The sequence below is a fragment of the Enoplosus armatus genome, chromosome 5, assembly GCF_043641665.1.
Source record: "Enoplosus armatus isolate fEnoArm2 chromosome 5, fEnoArm2.hap1, whole genome shotgun sequence".
NCBI classification, from domain to species: domain Eukaryota; kingdom Metazoa; phylum Chordata; class Actinopteri; order Centrarchiformes; family Enoplosidae; genus Enoplosus; species Enoplosus armatus.
The window spans coordinates 14,148,065-14,163,759 of NC_092184.1; the positions used below are offsets into that span (position 1 = coordinate 14,148,065).

A 15,695-nucleotide genomic window follows, 5' to 3' on the forward strand; every position below is an offset into this window, starting at 1 on the left:
TTTCCTTTTAATATCTCATGTTGTATCAGACCATTATGGGCAGAGCTGAAAATGAATGAGCAGGACTGATTAATTGCAATATCAGATAAACAGGATTTTTGCTTCAGTGTGAGGAAGTATGTTGATTTGTCAGGCATTCACTGAATTATTTTTTCTGTCAAACAAGGAACTTTTGTTAATCTAACAAGGAACAATAAAGATAAAAAATGTTACATAGGAAGAAGAAATGATAACAGACAGATTAAATATGTATATACAGTATATACGTATTGGCTAGTTTTAACTAATTTGCAGCCCACATCCCTGGTTACACTTTTAAATTCTGGTTAAAACAGCTAAACAATCAAATGGACAAGACAGACTAAAAATACAAACAGCAGAACAGACTTTGTGCATATGTATACAGTATATGTACATGACTGTGTCTGCACTGACATGTGGTATAAAGATGAAAGAGTGTGTATGTGTGTGAGTGTGAATATATGTATATGAAGGTGCACGTGCATGTGACTAGTGAATTCATACAAAATGTATTAAGTGTTTCCATGATTGTTGTTGTTTGAGCCACTGTTTCACTTCTGTGAGAGAAGATTTTGTCCATGTCACACAGTATGGCGACATGCTGTGCTCATGTTTGCACTCAGCCTGTTGTTACTAATGATGCCATGATCCTTTGGATCATAAAGCCAAGAGAAAAGACAATGGATCATTTTAAACAACAAACATCTTTTGAAACATCTACAATAATAATATTACAATTCCTAAACTACAATAAGTAGACACAATAAAATCAACACCTGTACAATATCATGTATTTCAAAAAGTATTTTCACAGTGTGGCATAAATAAAAGAATGTTTTTATTGTGGGGGACTGCATTGCAATGGTTGCTTTTACGATATTCACATGTGTATAAATTAAATTTGCAGAAACATGGAGGGAGCTCTTTATGATACACAGATACTTAGGTTAATTTATACTTGTGTTAAAACTATATGTAAGTAATCAGTGGTGGAAGAAGTACTCAGATATTTTGCTGAAGTAAAAGTACTGCATTCAAAATCTACGTAAGTATTAGCATCAAAACGTACTTAAAGTACCAAAAGTAAAAGTACTCATTATGCAGAATGGCCCATTTCAGAATAATGTACATTATATGACTGGATTATAATTAGTAATTCATTCATGTGTAAGAATCACTAATGTTGCAGCTGGTGATTTATTATATACTGATTAATATTTTGTAATAATCATTTGAATCTGCAAAGTAACTGATGTTGTCAAATACATTTAGTGGAGTAAAAAGTACAATATAAGTATAAAGTAACATACAGTGGAAATACTCAAGTAGAGTACAGTACTTAAGAGTAAATGTACTTAGTTTCATTCCACCACTGTAAGTCAGTCAGTAAGTAATGTTCAAGAATGACAGTCTTTGCAGTTCGGTGTCGTTATAAAAGGTTGTTTTCTATAATGTTGCAGGGCGGCTTCTCGCAGTGCAGCTGAAGGTCGGCCGTAGTAGCACGTGGTCACACGGCCTGTGTGCACGTAACTGACGGGAGGGTGTGGAGAGAGAGAGAGAGAGCGGGCTGCGGGAGGAGGAGGAGGAGGGGGAGGAGGAGCAGGGGGTGGGGGAGACAGACAGAAAGTGGGGGCACTCGCCGACACAACGGAGAGCACTTTTTTTTTTTTTTCTGGAGAACGAGGGGACCTTGTGTGGCTGCGAGCATCCTCCCTCCGTCCCGCGGGTGAGTTTTATGTGTGAGGCCGGCCGTCACCCCCTCAACATTATTTATAACCGACAAGTAAATTGGATGGGACGCACACACGGGCAAGACAATCCCGGAAATAACATGCGTACTCTCAGCCTGTCACGTACGCTCACTGTGGATTTGCATTGCTGTAGGCTGCCGTAGGTGAGCAGCGGACTGCGGTCTCCTGGAGAGACGCTATATCTGCACATTTGACGCATTTTACACTCAATAGTATGTGGTACAACTGAATGAATACGTTGGTGTCATATTATGCTCATTTTTTTGGTAAGGAGCGACCTGATCACAGCTAAGTTGGTAATCAATAAAGACGAAATATTAAGTCTTTTAATGGGTGTTTCCCAGCAGTAGAATATGAATGCTAATTGTAGAAGCCTGTTTACAGCAGCAATGTTGTATGTGATGACCAGTCTCTAATTTCAATAGTATGGCTGTCAGTAAAAGTGAGTTTTTGTTTCATTCCTCGGCATTTCTCATTCTTATTAATGATTAAAATCATCTGTAATAGCCTAAATAATGTAGCCTGTGCACTTCATTTTGATTGATTATACAGGCTGTTATGTGGCACTGTTTTCTTGCCCCACTTTAAAGTGTTTTCAGTAGACCTATATAAATACTGAAGGCCTATAGGACGTTTGTGACACCTTTATAAATACTGTCGATTTGTTTACTTCAGCTCACTGTGACAAGTGGTCTGCACTGTGCTATTAATAGACCTAAAGTATATAATTTCACTCTCCACAGATATCCTCCACAGCCTCAAAATGTTCCAACAACGGATCCAAACAAATACGCAGCTCGAGAGCATTAAATGAGAGTGAGGAGTAAAAATTAAAAGCCGGCAGAAGAGGACTTGGACATGAAACTTGTAGTGGCCGTGGCAGCGATCCTCTCCATCAGAGAAAGCAGTGGCTCAGCTAGAAAATGAAGCGAGGACGTGAGCTACGTGCGCATCCAGCAGATGACGAGATGAAATGGAGAGCTTGGGACACACGGACCTTTTAAACCCAAGCCCTTCCCGCGGATCAGTCGCTGTTTCGCCCTCGCAGGAGAGAAGGACGAGCGGCCAGCAGCTCGTCTGTGGAGCGGCAGAGATTCACCACACGTACCGAGCGGACATGGGGCTCAACGGCTTCTGCGCGGCGCCGGTCGGGAGTCCAACGGCGGCGGAGTTGCTCGCGGGTCTGGCCTCTCAGACCGACTCCCCTGCAATCACAACCCCGACGAAGCACTCCAAAACCGGCGTGCCTCTCTACAACGGCGGGGTGGTGTCTCCATCTGCCACCGTGGAGGGGAGCCACGCAGGCGTTTTGGCTCACACACCAAACGGTTACCCCGCACAAATAAAGGGGGTGGAGGGGGCAACAGGCGGCCCCATGTACCCCCTCACCAGCAGAGCCTGTCTGGTAGAGAACGGGGACCGGACAGCTCATGAGAAGTGCCCTGTAGTGATGAGGAGGATCAATGGTGACCTGAGAGCCAGACAGGTGCAACAACAAAAACGGAGAGGTGGGGAGAACCGGGACATGGGGTCAGGAACTCTTAATGTCCTCATAATAGGGTCACCGGGGTTAGGGGGTTCTGTGGACCCGCTTTTTGCTTCGGGAGACTCAGACTTTAAGCGGAGAAGGTTGGCAGATGGGAGTGTCGCTCACAAATCTTCAGAGGCCTCCAGAGTGGCCCGAGCTGTCGCCCCGCTCTCGGTCACAGTCAACTGCAGCAACAGTTCCCATAGCAACCAAATGACCATCAATCATGTGCACTGTGTCACTCCCCAATCTCCCTTCACCCATCCTGCCCCTCATACTAACCAGCACAACGGACATAATGTGGCATCCCCAGGCCCGCCAGTTGCACCCAGCCAGACCCCCCCGGTCGAGGGTAACTGCATCCCGACCCCACCGCCTTCTGCAGGGGCTGCCTGGTCAGCAGAGCGCATAGCCCAGCAGTATATCGTCCCCTGCATGAAATACTATGGCATCTGTGTGAAGGACAACTTCCTGGGTCCTCAGCTGGGCGACAGGGTCCTGGAGGAGGTGGAGGTCCTAAACCGCAGCGGGAAATTTCGGGGTGGGCAGCTGGTGAGCCAGAAGAGCATTCCCTCTCGGAGCATCCGGGGCGACCAGATCGCCTGGGTGGAGGGAAGAGAGCCCGGGTGCGAGAGCATCGGGGCACTGATGGCTCACATTGACGAGGCCGTCATGTACAGCGCTGCCAGTGGACAGCTGGGGGACTGTGTCATCAATGGACGCACTAAGGTAAGAGGGTGGGGACAGGTGGTGTCAGGGGTATGTTTTCCATCTATATACCAGAGAAAACAAAGCCTAGTCTGATGACATCATTACGTTTTGAGCAAGTAGTTGGTTGTCTGCTCTGCTCTATCTGTGCTTCTCTAATGCCGACATGCAGACAGGCAAACACACACACACACACACACACACACACACTCGCACCACAGTGGGAGAGCAAGCTGAGCGTCAGGTAGGATGTCAGGATGATCCCTGCTGTGTTTCTGGCACATATGAGCTTGATAAGGGGGGCTGCGGGGCTGAGCCTTCCTCTTAAACTGGCCCTGTGCCTGGGTTGAGGCCTGCCTAAGTTTGCCCCTGTCCCTGCCTTCATACCACAGGTAGCCAGAAGAAAATCTCTCCGGGGCTGTATCTCCTCTGCCATCACTATATCTCTGCCTTTGAAGACAACTTCTTCTATCACCACTTTCACGTTGTTGTCATGTTTTCTCTTTATTTTACCGTGACTGCACTGCATGCCTCAGTTTCTCTTTTCCATTGATATTTTTCAAATGCCATGCACGCTACTTAAGATAGTGCTCTAAACGCTAAAGGACTAAACAGCCTATAACTATTTTAATTCCTCTTCGTCAAAGTCCACTGAAGGCCTGGCAGGCAGTCGTTTTCTCTGTTCTGCACAAAGCCGTCGACATTGTGCATTGCGTGCAGGACAGAGAAACCCCACACTTTCCACCCTGTAGTGACGCAGTCCTGGGTTGTCTGTCCCAGGTAATGTCAGAGGCCCATTCTAAGTGAAGGTTTATTCCCCATCCTGAATCTATTTTTACACTCTCCTGCGTTAATGTTTTCCAGTGTAACATGGAAAAACAGTGCAATACCCTCAGATTAAGTAACCTGATCATCAGTCTCTCCACCTGTTTGTCTCTCTCGCTCTCATTATTCTCTAACTATCACTGTCTTTTTCCCTATCAGCTCTGGGTTAACCATTACATGTCAGTCGAGACTGTTACCCAACACGTTCTCGGGGTTTTAGAAGCCCCCCTTAGTTCAGTAAAGATTTACAGTCCAACAGATTTAGACAATGCAGATTTGTGTGGTTTGAAACATTTGTTAGTATCAGGTCTTGATAAATGTTGATTCAAAAATCAACATTGAATGATAAAAAAGTGAGTTATTAGAATATATATATTAGTATTATAATGCTTTACTTTCAGAACAGGTCAGTTTTACACAGGTTAAACGCAGGTATGCGGTTATGTCCCATGTGGAAAATGCATCCAGGAGGGCTCTCGACGTCTGATCTGATCTGAGAAGAAGACACAACAGTAGCGCTCCCCATGGGGAAAGTAGGTGAAAGCTGTGAAACCTGCAAGCTGGCCACCCCAGGTTAACGGCTGTAGTCTTTCCTCAATCAACAGAGCTATCAATGAGACTGTTGAGTAAATGTTTAGAAATATACACACAGCATTTTAGTAGCAAAGTGGCCATTATTCAAATTAAATAACTTCGTCTGAATGAACACACAGATGTGAGAATTTGTCTGAAACCATATGATCAGTCATGTGTGGCTTGTGTCGTCCTCTGTACCCATCCACAGTATGTTCCCCTCTCTTCTCAGTGTATTTGCCCCACAACCTCATTCATCCCATCCCACAAGTAGCACCTTGCCCTCTGTGCACGTCTAGTCATTTACATAAGCTCGAGGTAGTGTTTAAACAGCAGCTGGTTGGGCATACCTCACATCAGCACCCTTTGCTCTCTTGTGTATGGGCTGACTGAGCTGTGTTCAAAGTCATGCCTATGTCTTTTGTCTGACAAAAAGACAGCAAAGCAGGAATGTGAAGTGACATTAATGGAGCGTGTGAGCTAACATATGTTTCATTTTTCAAGATCGTTTTTATACTCTAGTTCTGCAGCAAACCTGTAGTTTAGAGTGCAGAATCTAAGGACCTTCTGTTAGATTGTTTTCTATGTTTATATGTCTGTCTTTATCTTCCAGAAGCGTATTAGGATTGCTCACTAAGTTATTCACATTCTCTCGTTTGGCATGGCGATGACTAACTGAGTGATTGCCTGGTAAAAAAATATCAGATATGTCCGTTTGCCCTTAGTACATTAAAAAAAAAAGTTCAGTGCTGCACAGTACAAAATGTCCTGGCTGGGCGTTCCTGTAGAGAAGTGAGGGGGACAGCGTAGCGGTACGTTCAATGATGGAGTGCACAAGAAAGAGAGAGAAGAAGTGATAGGAAAAGAAAAGAGGAGGATCAGGGAAGAGTACATCCAGAGATAGAAGGTCACTGCATCTTTTCCATCCTCTTCGTCTTCATCAAGCGACAGTTATCCTCAAAACCTTATTCATTTTATACCCGTTTCGTCATTTCTTTTATTTACCTCCTTCTTTTTTCATTTGTCCTTTACTTCACCCCCTTTCTCCTTCATCTTATCAACCCCCTTGTTCACTACTTGGACAAAATATTTCCTAGCCGTTACCTTGGTAACAGGCCCATACAGAGTGGAGCTCTGCATTGTGTACAAAAGAGATGGAGAGAGAAGGAGAGGGGCTGGCAATGCCCGAAATAATGCCTCACCAGCAGTGGGTAATATCTCCTTAGTTAGTCAGCAGGAGCCAGGTTATGCTGCCTGTGAGACATACAGTAGGAAGCATGAGAGGGTTAACTATGGGATGACAATTCAGTTAATACAGTGGAAGGTGAAGCGGGGAAAGTCTTGTATCAAGGGGAAGAGAGAAACAACTCAGCGCAGGGAACGAGACACATGAAGGGGGAGGGGATAGACTGGAAGTGAGAGCGTAAGGAGTGGGTGGATAGTGTTGAGCAAGTGAGAAGGGGCGATGCAGCAGAAGCTTCGGCACAACGGGAATGTCTGCTGCAGCGACGTATCCTCACATGCCCCTCCTAGAGCGCAGCGGTGCCACCATGCAGGCAGGAGCTAGACGTCATACGCTAACACACACACACACACACACACACACACACACAATGCAGCTAAAGACCTCCTAGCTAGCTTGTTAGGATGGATGATGGAGAGACAGACAGATACATTTGAACCAGTGTCAAGATGGTATTAATGACATCATTTGTGTTTATCTGGGTATTCCCTTGGTGCAGTGCCAAGAAACGGTTGCACCGCCTTGTGATATTTTGAACATTTTAATAATCTGTGAACAGCGCCTCAATTTTTGTCATGCATGGCATTGTGGGACATTCGTGTCAATCAGTATTACAATCAAAAATTGGATCAGTTTGTGTTTTTGAGTAAACTTAATTTTTTACAGTCTAAATGCATGATGATTAGTTGATATATCAGTTGATTGACAGAAAATTAACTATTTTGATAAAGAAATGAATTGTGTCCATTGTCTTTCAAGCAAAAATGCCAAATGTTTTCTGACTCCACCTGCAATTTCAATTCAAACGTGGTTAGAATCAGTATAAAGTATGGTCCTTGATACCCCAAATTCCTTTTGATGTCATATTTGTTTCCATTGTGTTTTGCTGTTGGTATATGTCAAAATACATTTACAGTATGTGCATCATTTGAAGCATTATTGAACATCTCAAGGCGAATGCAAACTTATTGTGTACATGCATACACTCAACCCACAGAAACACACACACTGCGTTTCACCATTCTAACACTGATGGTGACTCATGCATAATGAGTGCCTCTGGGGCCATAGCATGACTGACTCACTTTCCCACTTTTTGTTTTGTTTCATGTTCACATAAAAAATACAGGCAACGCTTGAATATTTGATCGTGTTTCTAATTCCACCATCTATCCCTCATTAAAGGTACAGATACCAGCGCCTTCTCCAAATATGGTGACTGCCAAAAACAGCAAACAGAGCAGTAACTTCAAAGTACTTCAGCCTCTTTTCCTTTTGAATCTGTGCAAACCATGCACTACCAACCTATGGACATTACATAAACACACACAAGCAGATATCACTCTTTGACCTTCATTGTCTGAATCATTTCCTTCACTTTTCTCAAATCCAATCTGTTAGCAACTTATTAATAATAGCTGATCCTGATTTATATCATGCCCTGTGTCACTCACGCCACTTGTGAGTAATCAGCTGTGGAAATTAAGCAAGATGGCAGTGCTGCTTGACAGTTAGTGAGTCAAGTGGTTTCAATCCCCGGAAATGGCAAACATCTGTCGTGCTGAAGTATCCTTGCACAAGACACTGGCACACTCCCAACGATCACCCTCAGGGACTTTGATGCGTGTTTCCGATAACCAACAAGGACTCAGGGCTGTCCCACTGTGAACTTGGGAGGAGCTGGAGGACTCTCTCACAGACCTTTTGAGCCTGTTAACACACACTTTTCATAAGTTTGCAATGTAGCAGAGTTTGCTTGAAGAAGTTGTCATTTTGTCTACTTCTTTATTCTGTGATGGCACGGTCACATTGATTTGTTTTCATCTAATTTGATCAAACTATTTTACGCATTAGTGGTTAGTAAACACTCTTAAACCACTTAAGCTCCACACTTTTCTGACACAGAGATGCTTCTGCCCAGGTAACAAGCTTTCTTTCTCGGCCCTCGTGAAGCCTTTGAACAGTCTTTCTGTACTCTCACATTTCTGCTGATCATGCAGGTAATGTTAATTTAGTTCTGTTAAGATTCAGTAGGGTCATGGTGGACACTGGGACTGGACCAGTGGATCTCTACCAGCTCCAGAGCTGCTGGTCTGTAGCTGACCCTGCACTCTAGCCTGACATACGGGGTCAAGTAGAAGAGAATGTAGGCCACCTATGGAGGTTATAGTGTGGCAACATTTAAAATAGTATGTCCATGGAGGGGAACCATATGGCCTGACAAGTCCTCACACATGCAAAAGTAGCACACGTGATCTAGGTACATTAAATATAGTTTCTTCATCATTGTTATTACAGAATTGATCCGTTATCCGCTATTCCACTATCAGTTACATTAATTAAGTCATGGCGGGCTGCCAACGCATTTTTTTTAGCAGCACAGCAGTTCGTGGCTTCATCTTACCTTGCATAAAAATGAGATGAGAGGATGTTGAGGTATTGGAATTGGTATAGAGAGAGAAAAAAGTCGGATTGGTTCCCTAATTAAAAATATCTTTCTCTTGTCCCTAGATTGTCTGAACTGTTATCTAGTGGCCCTCAAATAGAACCAGTTCGGCTCACTTAAGTGTGAGTCTTGACTATCTTACCATCCGTAGGTTCTTTTTAAAGCTGAGCACAGTCCTCACACACCACAGTAGAGAAGAGCTCAGCCCAACAAAAGACCACACTACAGTGATTTTTAATGTAGTATCAATTTAGCCTCTTAAACAGCCTATAGCTTACAAGCAGGTTAACATCTGACATCTCTATTTCAGTATTTCGTATGATATAAAGATTCAAATAAGAGACTTTTTAAACTGCAGCATTCTAGGTACTTTTTAACTCCTACTACCCTCCCCACAAACGTACATATGTTCTTCCCCTCACTCTTTCTCCTTGACAAGCAATAATGGAGGTATTTGTTCAAGCTTATCTAGCCCCTCTCCCCTCCTCACTCCTCTCTCTGCCATCATCCCTCTTATCAGAATATGCGTGCAGCATCGGAGTTTATTTTTGTTCTTGTCAAGAACAGTCTGTTCTTCCTGCCTGGCCGTCACCTTGACAGCCCGGGATCTACCCAGTGATGCCATTAGGCCATTACTGCTGGTGCCTGGCAGACAGGTGGTTGGTGCCAATTAGACTTTAACTTGCTGTGGGCACAGATCTCGGCAGAGATGAAGGAGCGAGGAGGGCAGAAGTGACAGATAGGATCGAGACGTGCTGTGTCACGCTGTGTGAACCTTTTGTGTGTGTGTGTGTGTGTGTGTGAGTGCGTAAGCTCACAGAAGGCGATTGAAACCATGTGAATGTATGTGAAACTGTTTAGAATACAAGCGATGTGTGATGAATTCACACCTATTTTTTTTAAATACCTGGGGTTGGTTGAGAATAAATAACATAACCCGCCTCCTAAATTATATGCATGTCTTGTGTAAGCTCCAATATAGACATTGGGTGTGTTTATGTGTGTGTGTTTGTGTGTGTGATGTGTTTATGCTGCAGGCTAGGGCTGAGTTGTCTGGTGTGGCATATTACATGTTAATTGTGGTTAATTACAGCTTTTAAGTCTGTTACCAGCTTGAAAAAAAGCTATTTGCTGGGAAAGCACACTTCTTTGAATGCATGCACACCCATCCTTGAACACTGTTCAAGCAATCAGTGATTGCTGTCATGAAAATAAAACCCTTTAACCCTCAGTATTGACATTTTCTAATGTAGTAGGGTTACAATAATCTAACAACCTTATAATACTAAAGTAACAATCATTGGAACAGAGAGGATGTTTTTCCTTGTGTGTTTTGAATGTGATTCTTAAATATTGAGCATGAACACCGACATACATTTTCATAAAACAGAAATGGTCAAAACAAGTTCCTGTCTGCACAAAAGGGCAACTATCCCTACAAGAGAGTATCAGCTGTTATCAGTTTTTATACAAGATCCGCAACAGCAGGTCAAATTTGAACTTGACCCTGACAGCAGTGCGCTAAAAGCAGAGTACTCTCAGAGTAGACTTGTTCTTGCCACCACTTGTGATGACATTGCAGAGTTAGCAAGTAGGGGTATCAGGGGATAAGTTTATGTTCTTTGTCATCTGAAATTCTGGTCAGGTGATTAATTGGACTGATATTAAAGGTCCCTGCAGAGGTTTTTGCAAAGACGACTTTTGGAGAATTTAAAACCTCCATTGTTTACATTGTTTGCTAGCAGTCGTCTTCTTCCTTGCCTTTGTTGGCGCATTGCTACATTTCTATGCAGGTTACCGCCACCAGCTGTCAGTCAGTGGGATAATATAAAACAAGAGTCAGGACTGTCTATCATGTTGCCTGTATGCACACATGCGTGCATGTGCGTTCCTGGTGTGCATGCTTCAGATACAAACGAGAACCGCTCTTAAAAACATTGCTCCAGCAAGTGGTTAAAAACTCCACACGGTACCTTTAACTGAAATCTTGCTGTAATGTGAAAAAAACACATAAATGAAGAGACCAAATGACAAATGTTTGCTAAAATTAAAGGAACTTCACAGTGTTTCTCCTACAGTCTTCATAACCCCATCATTGACAAATCAGATAATCAGCTGATCTCCTGTGACAACTTCTAATTACTCTAAATCACATCGGGATTACATTAATGTTTCTAATGGTCATTATGTCTACACACGTATTTGTCTTTTCATACATTTCATGTGCTCCTTTTGACGCAGCAGGTCTGGTTGTCAGTTGGAGCCCGGAGCAAAAGGTCCGGAGGTTAATGAGCTCTGACTGCGAGCGTGGGTCAGTAATGAGAGCGGACAATGGCAGCTGAACAGAGTCATACACAGCTCAACCAAACTCACTTGGCTGTGAATGAGGAGGGAAACACCACAAGAGGAGGAGGAGGAGGAGGAGGATGAGGGGGGCAGCTTGCTCTCTGACAGGAGCCTTCCTACATAAAACGTCACTTTTGTTTGAGTTTTATTTGAAATCTACGTGAGCGCTGTTTGATGTCCTCCTCTAACACTGTAGTACGAGAGCTTAAATGATAGCGCCAGGCAGGTTAAGTTGATCCTGCAGCAATGCAGAACTTGTTGAATGCCATGAATGATAGTGTCCCAGAACTGAGCTGAAGCGATGCAGTGTAACTTTTGCGTCCCATTCAGAACAATATAAGTCAAGACAGTGACAGTATCTTCCTTTTGTAGTGAGAGAGAGAGAGAGCCAGCTATCAGCATCTAGAATCTCTCCCTGCCAGCATAGGCTGATGTCAGTCAGTATGTGAATCAGTAGTAAAGACTGAGCGCTTGCTACACAGTGGAGACAGTTTGGAAACTATTCACACGACTCCGGCCTGAAACATGAGCATGTTTCTGTGGTTCAGACTGATATGTCATGGTGACAGCTCAGCTCATTTTCACCCTGGTGCAGTACATTTAAAGGCACATGGTCCTGCAGTGGCCCTGGTCTGAAATGCGCATTGACTGAAGAGCTCTTACGCAGGTCCCGGTTCCCTTGGACTCCCCAGAGAAAGCAGCGCTCTCCTGCTTCACAGCCTCCCAACACATAGACGTCAAGCAGGGGAAATACCAGCGCAAGGCCATTGTTTGAACGTGGATACTCTATCTGCAGATCATTTTGTAGCTGGGAACAGCAGCTGAACTCTGACACATTTCTCTGGGCCTTCTCCCTCTCGTGACTGTGTGTGTTTCACAAATTACATAATGGAGTGTTATATTAAGTATGCCAATAGTCCGCCTGGGAAACAGTTTATTGTGGAGCAGTGGGAAAGTTGAAGGTAGAGCAGACGGAAAGGTGTCTTTTGCATCTTACTTGCGCTGGCTGAAATTTCTAAATGCTGATTGGTCACCTGTAGTTCCTCAAACTGTAGCCATTCAAGAGAGGTGGACTCATCCCCTCCCCTGCCTCTGCTTTTCAAATAATCCATGACACAATTCACTTTTGAACACCAGCTACATAAAAAAAGCTAGTTGTCATGTTGTCGTGTTGTCAAACCTTTTTTTTAAGGTGGACACAAATGCACAAATAACGATCCCATTTCTTCTGCTTTTAGGCCATGGTTGCCTGTTACCCAGGTAACGGGGCAGGGTACGTCCGCCATGTTGACAACCCTAACGGTGATGGACGCTGCATCACGTGTATCTACTATCTCAACAAGAACTGGGATGTCAAGGTACATATATAAGATCAATATTAGTTTCATTTAGAAAATAATTTATTTTGAAAAATGAAAATTTAATTTACTTTTGAAGAACAGGAGTACATGTCAGACTAATTGAGGATCATCACAAAAAGAATGTATTTAGGCTAAAATGTCCATCTGGTATCATAATACTGGATCTCTTTCAGTGAGACTGCTTTGTAAAGGCCCTGTTTTTAATTGTTTTTAATAACGTGTGTGACTGTGTTGTGTGCTTTGTGCATGTGCATTTGCAGGAACAAGGAGGGTTGCTGCAGATCTACCCTGAAGGCAAAAATGTGGTAGCCAACATCGAACCTCAGTTTGACCGGCTGCTCATCTTCTGGTCTGACCGCAGGAACCCACACGAAGTCAAGCCGGCCTACGCCACTCGGTTAGAAACTCTTAAACATGCTGGGGTCTTGTGTATACCATACACACGCACTCACACTCATATTATGCCATGATTTTATATTGTATGGGAAGAGACGGGGTACACTGCCAATGTTGCCATTTGTGAATATCCAGCACTCATACAGCAATACAGCATACTTTAAATACATGTACTTTTAATGTAAACAAACTGCAAATGAGTTGATTATTATTAATTATCTCATACTGAAAACAAAAGTAGATTTATCATGATTTTTACTAAAATAAATAGCACAAAGATGCCCACACAGACAGAAAGAGATCTATTTGTTCTCTAGCCTCTTCTATTTCCTCTTTCCTGCTCTCCTTAAGTCAAGAACTTTGTCAGGGATGCTTGTTTTCTAATGAAGAAAGAAACCAGGATCCACATTTGCTCATGTGAGATAGACCCACTTAGTACATAAACAGACTCGTGTAGGCACTTGCACACGTACTGTCATTTACATCGTAGCATCAAATGGTTGCGTATCCAGCGAGGGCACATGACACATGCCCTTTCACTCGTGCTGCATTTCCTCCGCTCCTCTCCTCTCCATCTGACTGCTGGGGGGCGAGGTGGAGCCGGAGGCAGGAAGTATGTGTTTCCTGAGGGGGTCGGTGGGAGGGAGAGGAGAGGAAGGTTCGATTGCAGGACTCGTGCTGGAGAGGCACAGACATGAGAGACAGGAATAAACAACACAGCCCCACAGGAGAGACTAGAAGCTGTAGGAATTAACCCTCTGCTGCCCAGGGCAGTCTGCTGTTCACTTAGTAATACATGTCATACGAGACAATTTTTAATGCGTAATCTGTTGTCTCAAGTTGATTAAAAAATATATCTTTCAAAGACCAAGTTTTACCCTTTTGATCTGATTCTTTGAGGGCAATTTTGTCTTTATCCCAGACAGTTTTTAAGTTACATTTATGTGTGAATATACGACCGTTAAACAGAAACGTTTGACCAAATTGAACTGGAAATAAACAGTGTTTTTATTTATGATTTTAGGGACTTTATTTATTAATGTCACAGCCATGGACCTTTCCTTGGCAATTTTGCTTAAACTTCAGCTCATTTTTTTCACCAGGGTTATATATTGTACTGATAAAAGAGATTAGCTCTTGTCGTTTGTGTTATTAAGATCTATTTGTCCTTCTTGTGTCTTACAGCTATGCCATCACAGTTTGGTACTTTGATGCCAAAGAGAGAGCTGAAGCTAAAGAGAAGTACAGATTGGGTGAGCTTCTTTGCAGTCGCAGTTCAATGTCAGTTTCACTCACTTTCCTAGCTGGTTTATGCACTGTATCACCTCTGGCGCAACTTGATATTGTACGTGATTAACGTGCTCTTTCTCTATTGCTTGTGTCCATAGCAACAGGACAGAAAGGTGTTCAAGTGCCTGTCACTCAAAACAGCAGGACGTAAATCTCATCTAATCACTGGAGAGCACTCCGAAAGTATTATGTGCCTTCCTGAACTGCTAATGGACGTCGTGATCACAGAGGGGAGACACCATTAAACTGTCAGTCATCGCCGCAGCTCCGTGCCACGTCTACAGTGTCAGCTGTCAGATTCATGTCACGGGCTGTGTGGTAATGTTTTTCTGCCACATGATTGGGCTGCTGATCAAAGACGTGGCAGATATAGAGCACAACGGACTGGATTGTGTGGCAAAAGGTGAGGTCAGGATTACGCAGCGTGGCAAAAGAAGAGGAAAGTAACTTCGACGTCTCACTGAATCATGTAAGAAGACAAGAAATTGACAAAAAAAACAAAAAACGAACTCCTTGATTTTATTTTGTTGCAGTTTTGCCTGTTCAGTTAACAGTGATGTTGTGATATATTGAGAAATCATTGTTTTACTCTGCTCTGGTGTCATTTTCAATTCAAACTCAAGGAGCATAAATGATGAATCAGTGGGGAAAAAGAGGAACAAGGAGTACAAATCAGTGGCGTCGTCCCTGATATTCCTTATATCCCTTTGTTTCATGATGTGGTCCCCTTGTCTCATGATGTGGGCAAGTGTGTATGTGTGGTCAGTGTTAAGACAGAGGCACTGAAAAGGCAAGTGGTTGTCGGCCATGATACAGTGGAAGGTTGCCCTATGGCACTCATTCAGTCAGTCCTGGCTCAAGCACTAAAACTAAACATTACAGGGACGTTACTTAAGACTTGCATGAGGACAATTTTAAACTGTAGTTTTAATCTGTATAGCACACCAAGTAGAGTTCAGGAAGTATTCTAGTACTTTTTTTAATTTTTAATTTTTACAATAACTGGCTAAAAAAGCTAAAAAGAAAGACTAAAAAATCTTTTGCAGCAGCCTGAAAATGTTAGTGCGACAAATTCTGAAGACTCCAGCATGGACATTTCATTTTTTTAAGCAGTTGCAATGTGTGAAACAGATTTTTAAGACTGCACCTAGAGTACACAAAGCTTTTCTATATAACTGATGTGTAGTGTTCTCTGTATGACTGAAAT

At 43.2% G+C, this 15,695-nt stretch overlaps 1 protein-coding gene across 1 annotated transcript; it reads left to right on the forward strand.

The window, feature by feature from the left end:
• The first annotated feature begins 2,745 nt into the window (after positions 1–2,745).
• On the forward strand, positions 2,746–14,734 carry egln2 (egl-9 family hypoxia-inducible factor 2). Its single transcript, XM_070905430.1, has 5 exons — positions 2,746–4,029; positions 12,680–12,799; positions 13,063–13,199; positions 14,384–14,451; positions 14,587–14,734. Exons 1-5 carry the CDS (start codon positions 2,746–2,748, stop codon positions 14,637–14,639), a joined length of 1,662 nt encoding a protein of 553 aa, XP_070761531.1. The 3' UTR covers positions 14,640–14,734.
• The last annotated feature ends 961 nt before the right edge of the window (positions 14,735–15,695 follow it).

Excerpts from the sequence above, each read along its gene's own strand:
- egln2 (XM_070905430.1), top strand. The coding sequence starts at position 2,746 with ATGGAGAGCTTGGGACACACGGACCTTTTAAACCCAAGCCCTTCCCGC. Across the intron at positions 12,800-13,062 it reads ACAAGAACTGGGATGTCAAG|GAACAAGGAGGGTTGCTGCA; the intron begins GTACATATATAA and ends GTGCATTTGCAG. Across the intron at positions 14,452-14,586 it reads TAAAGAGAAGTACAGATTGG|CAACAGGACAGAAAGGTGTT; the intron begins GTGAGCTTCTTT and ends TTGTGTCCATAG.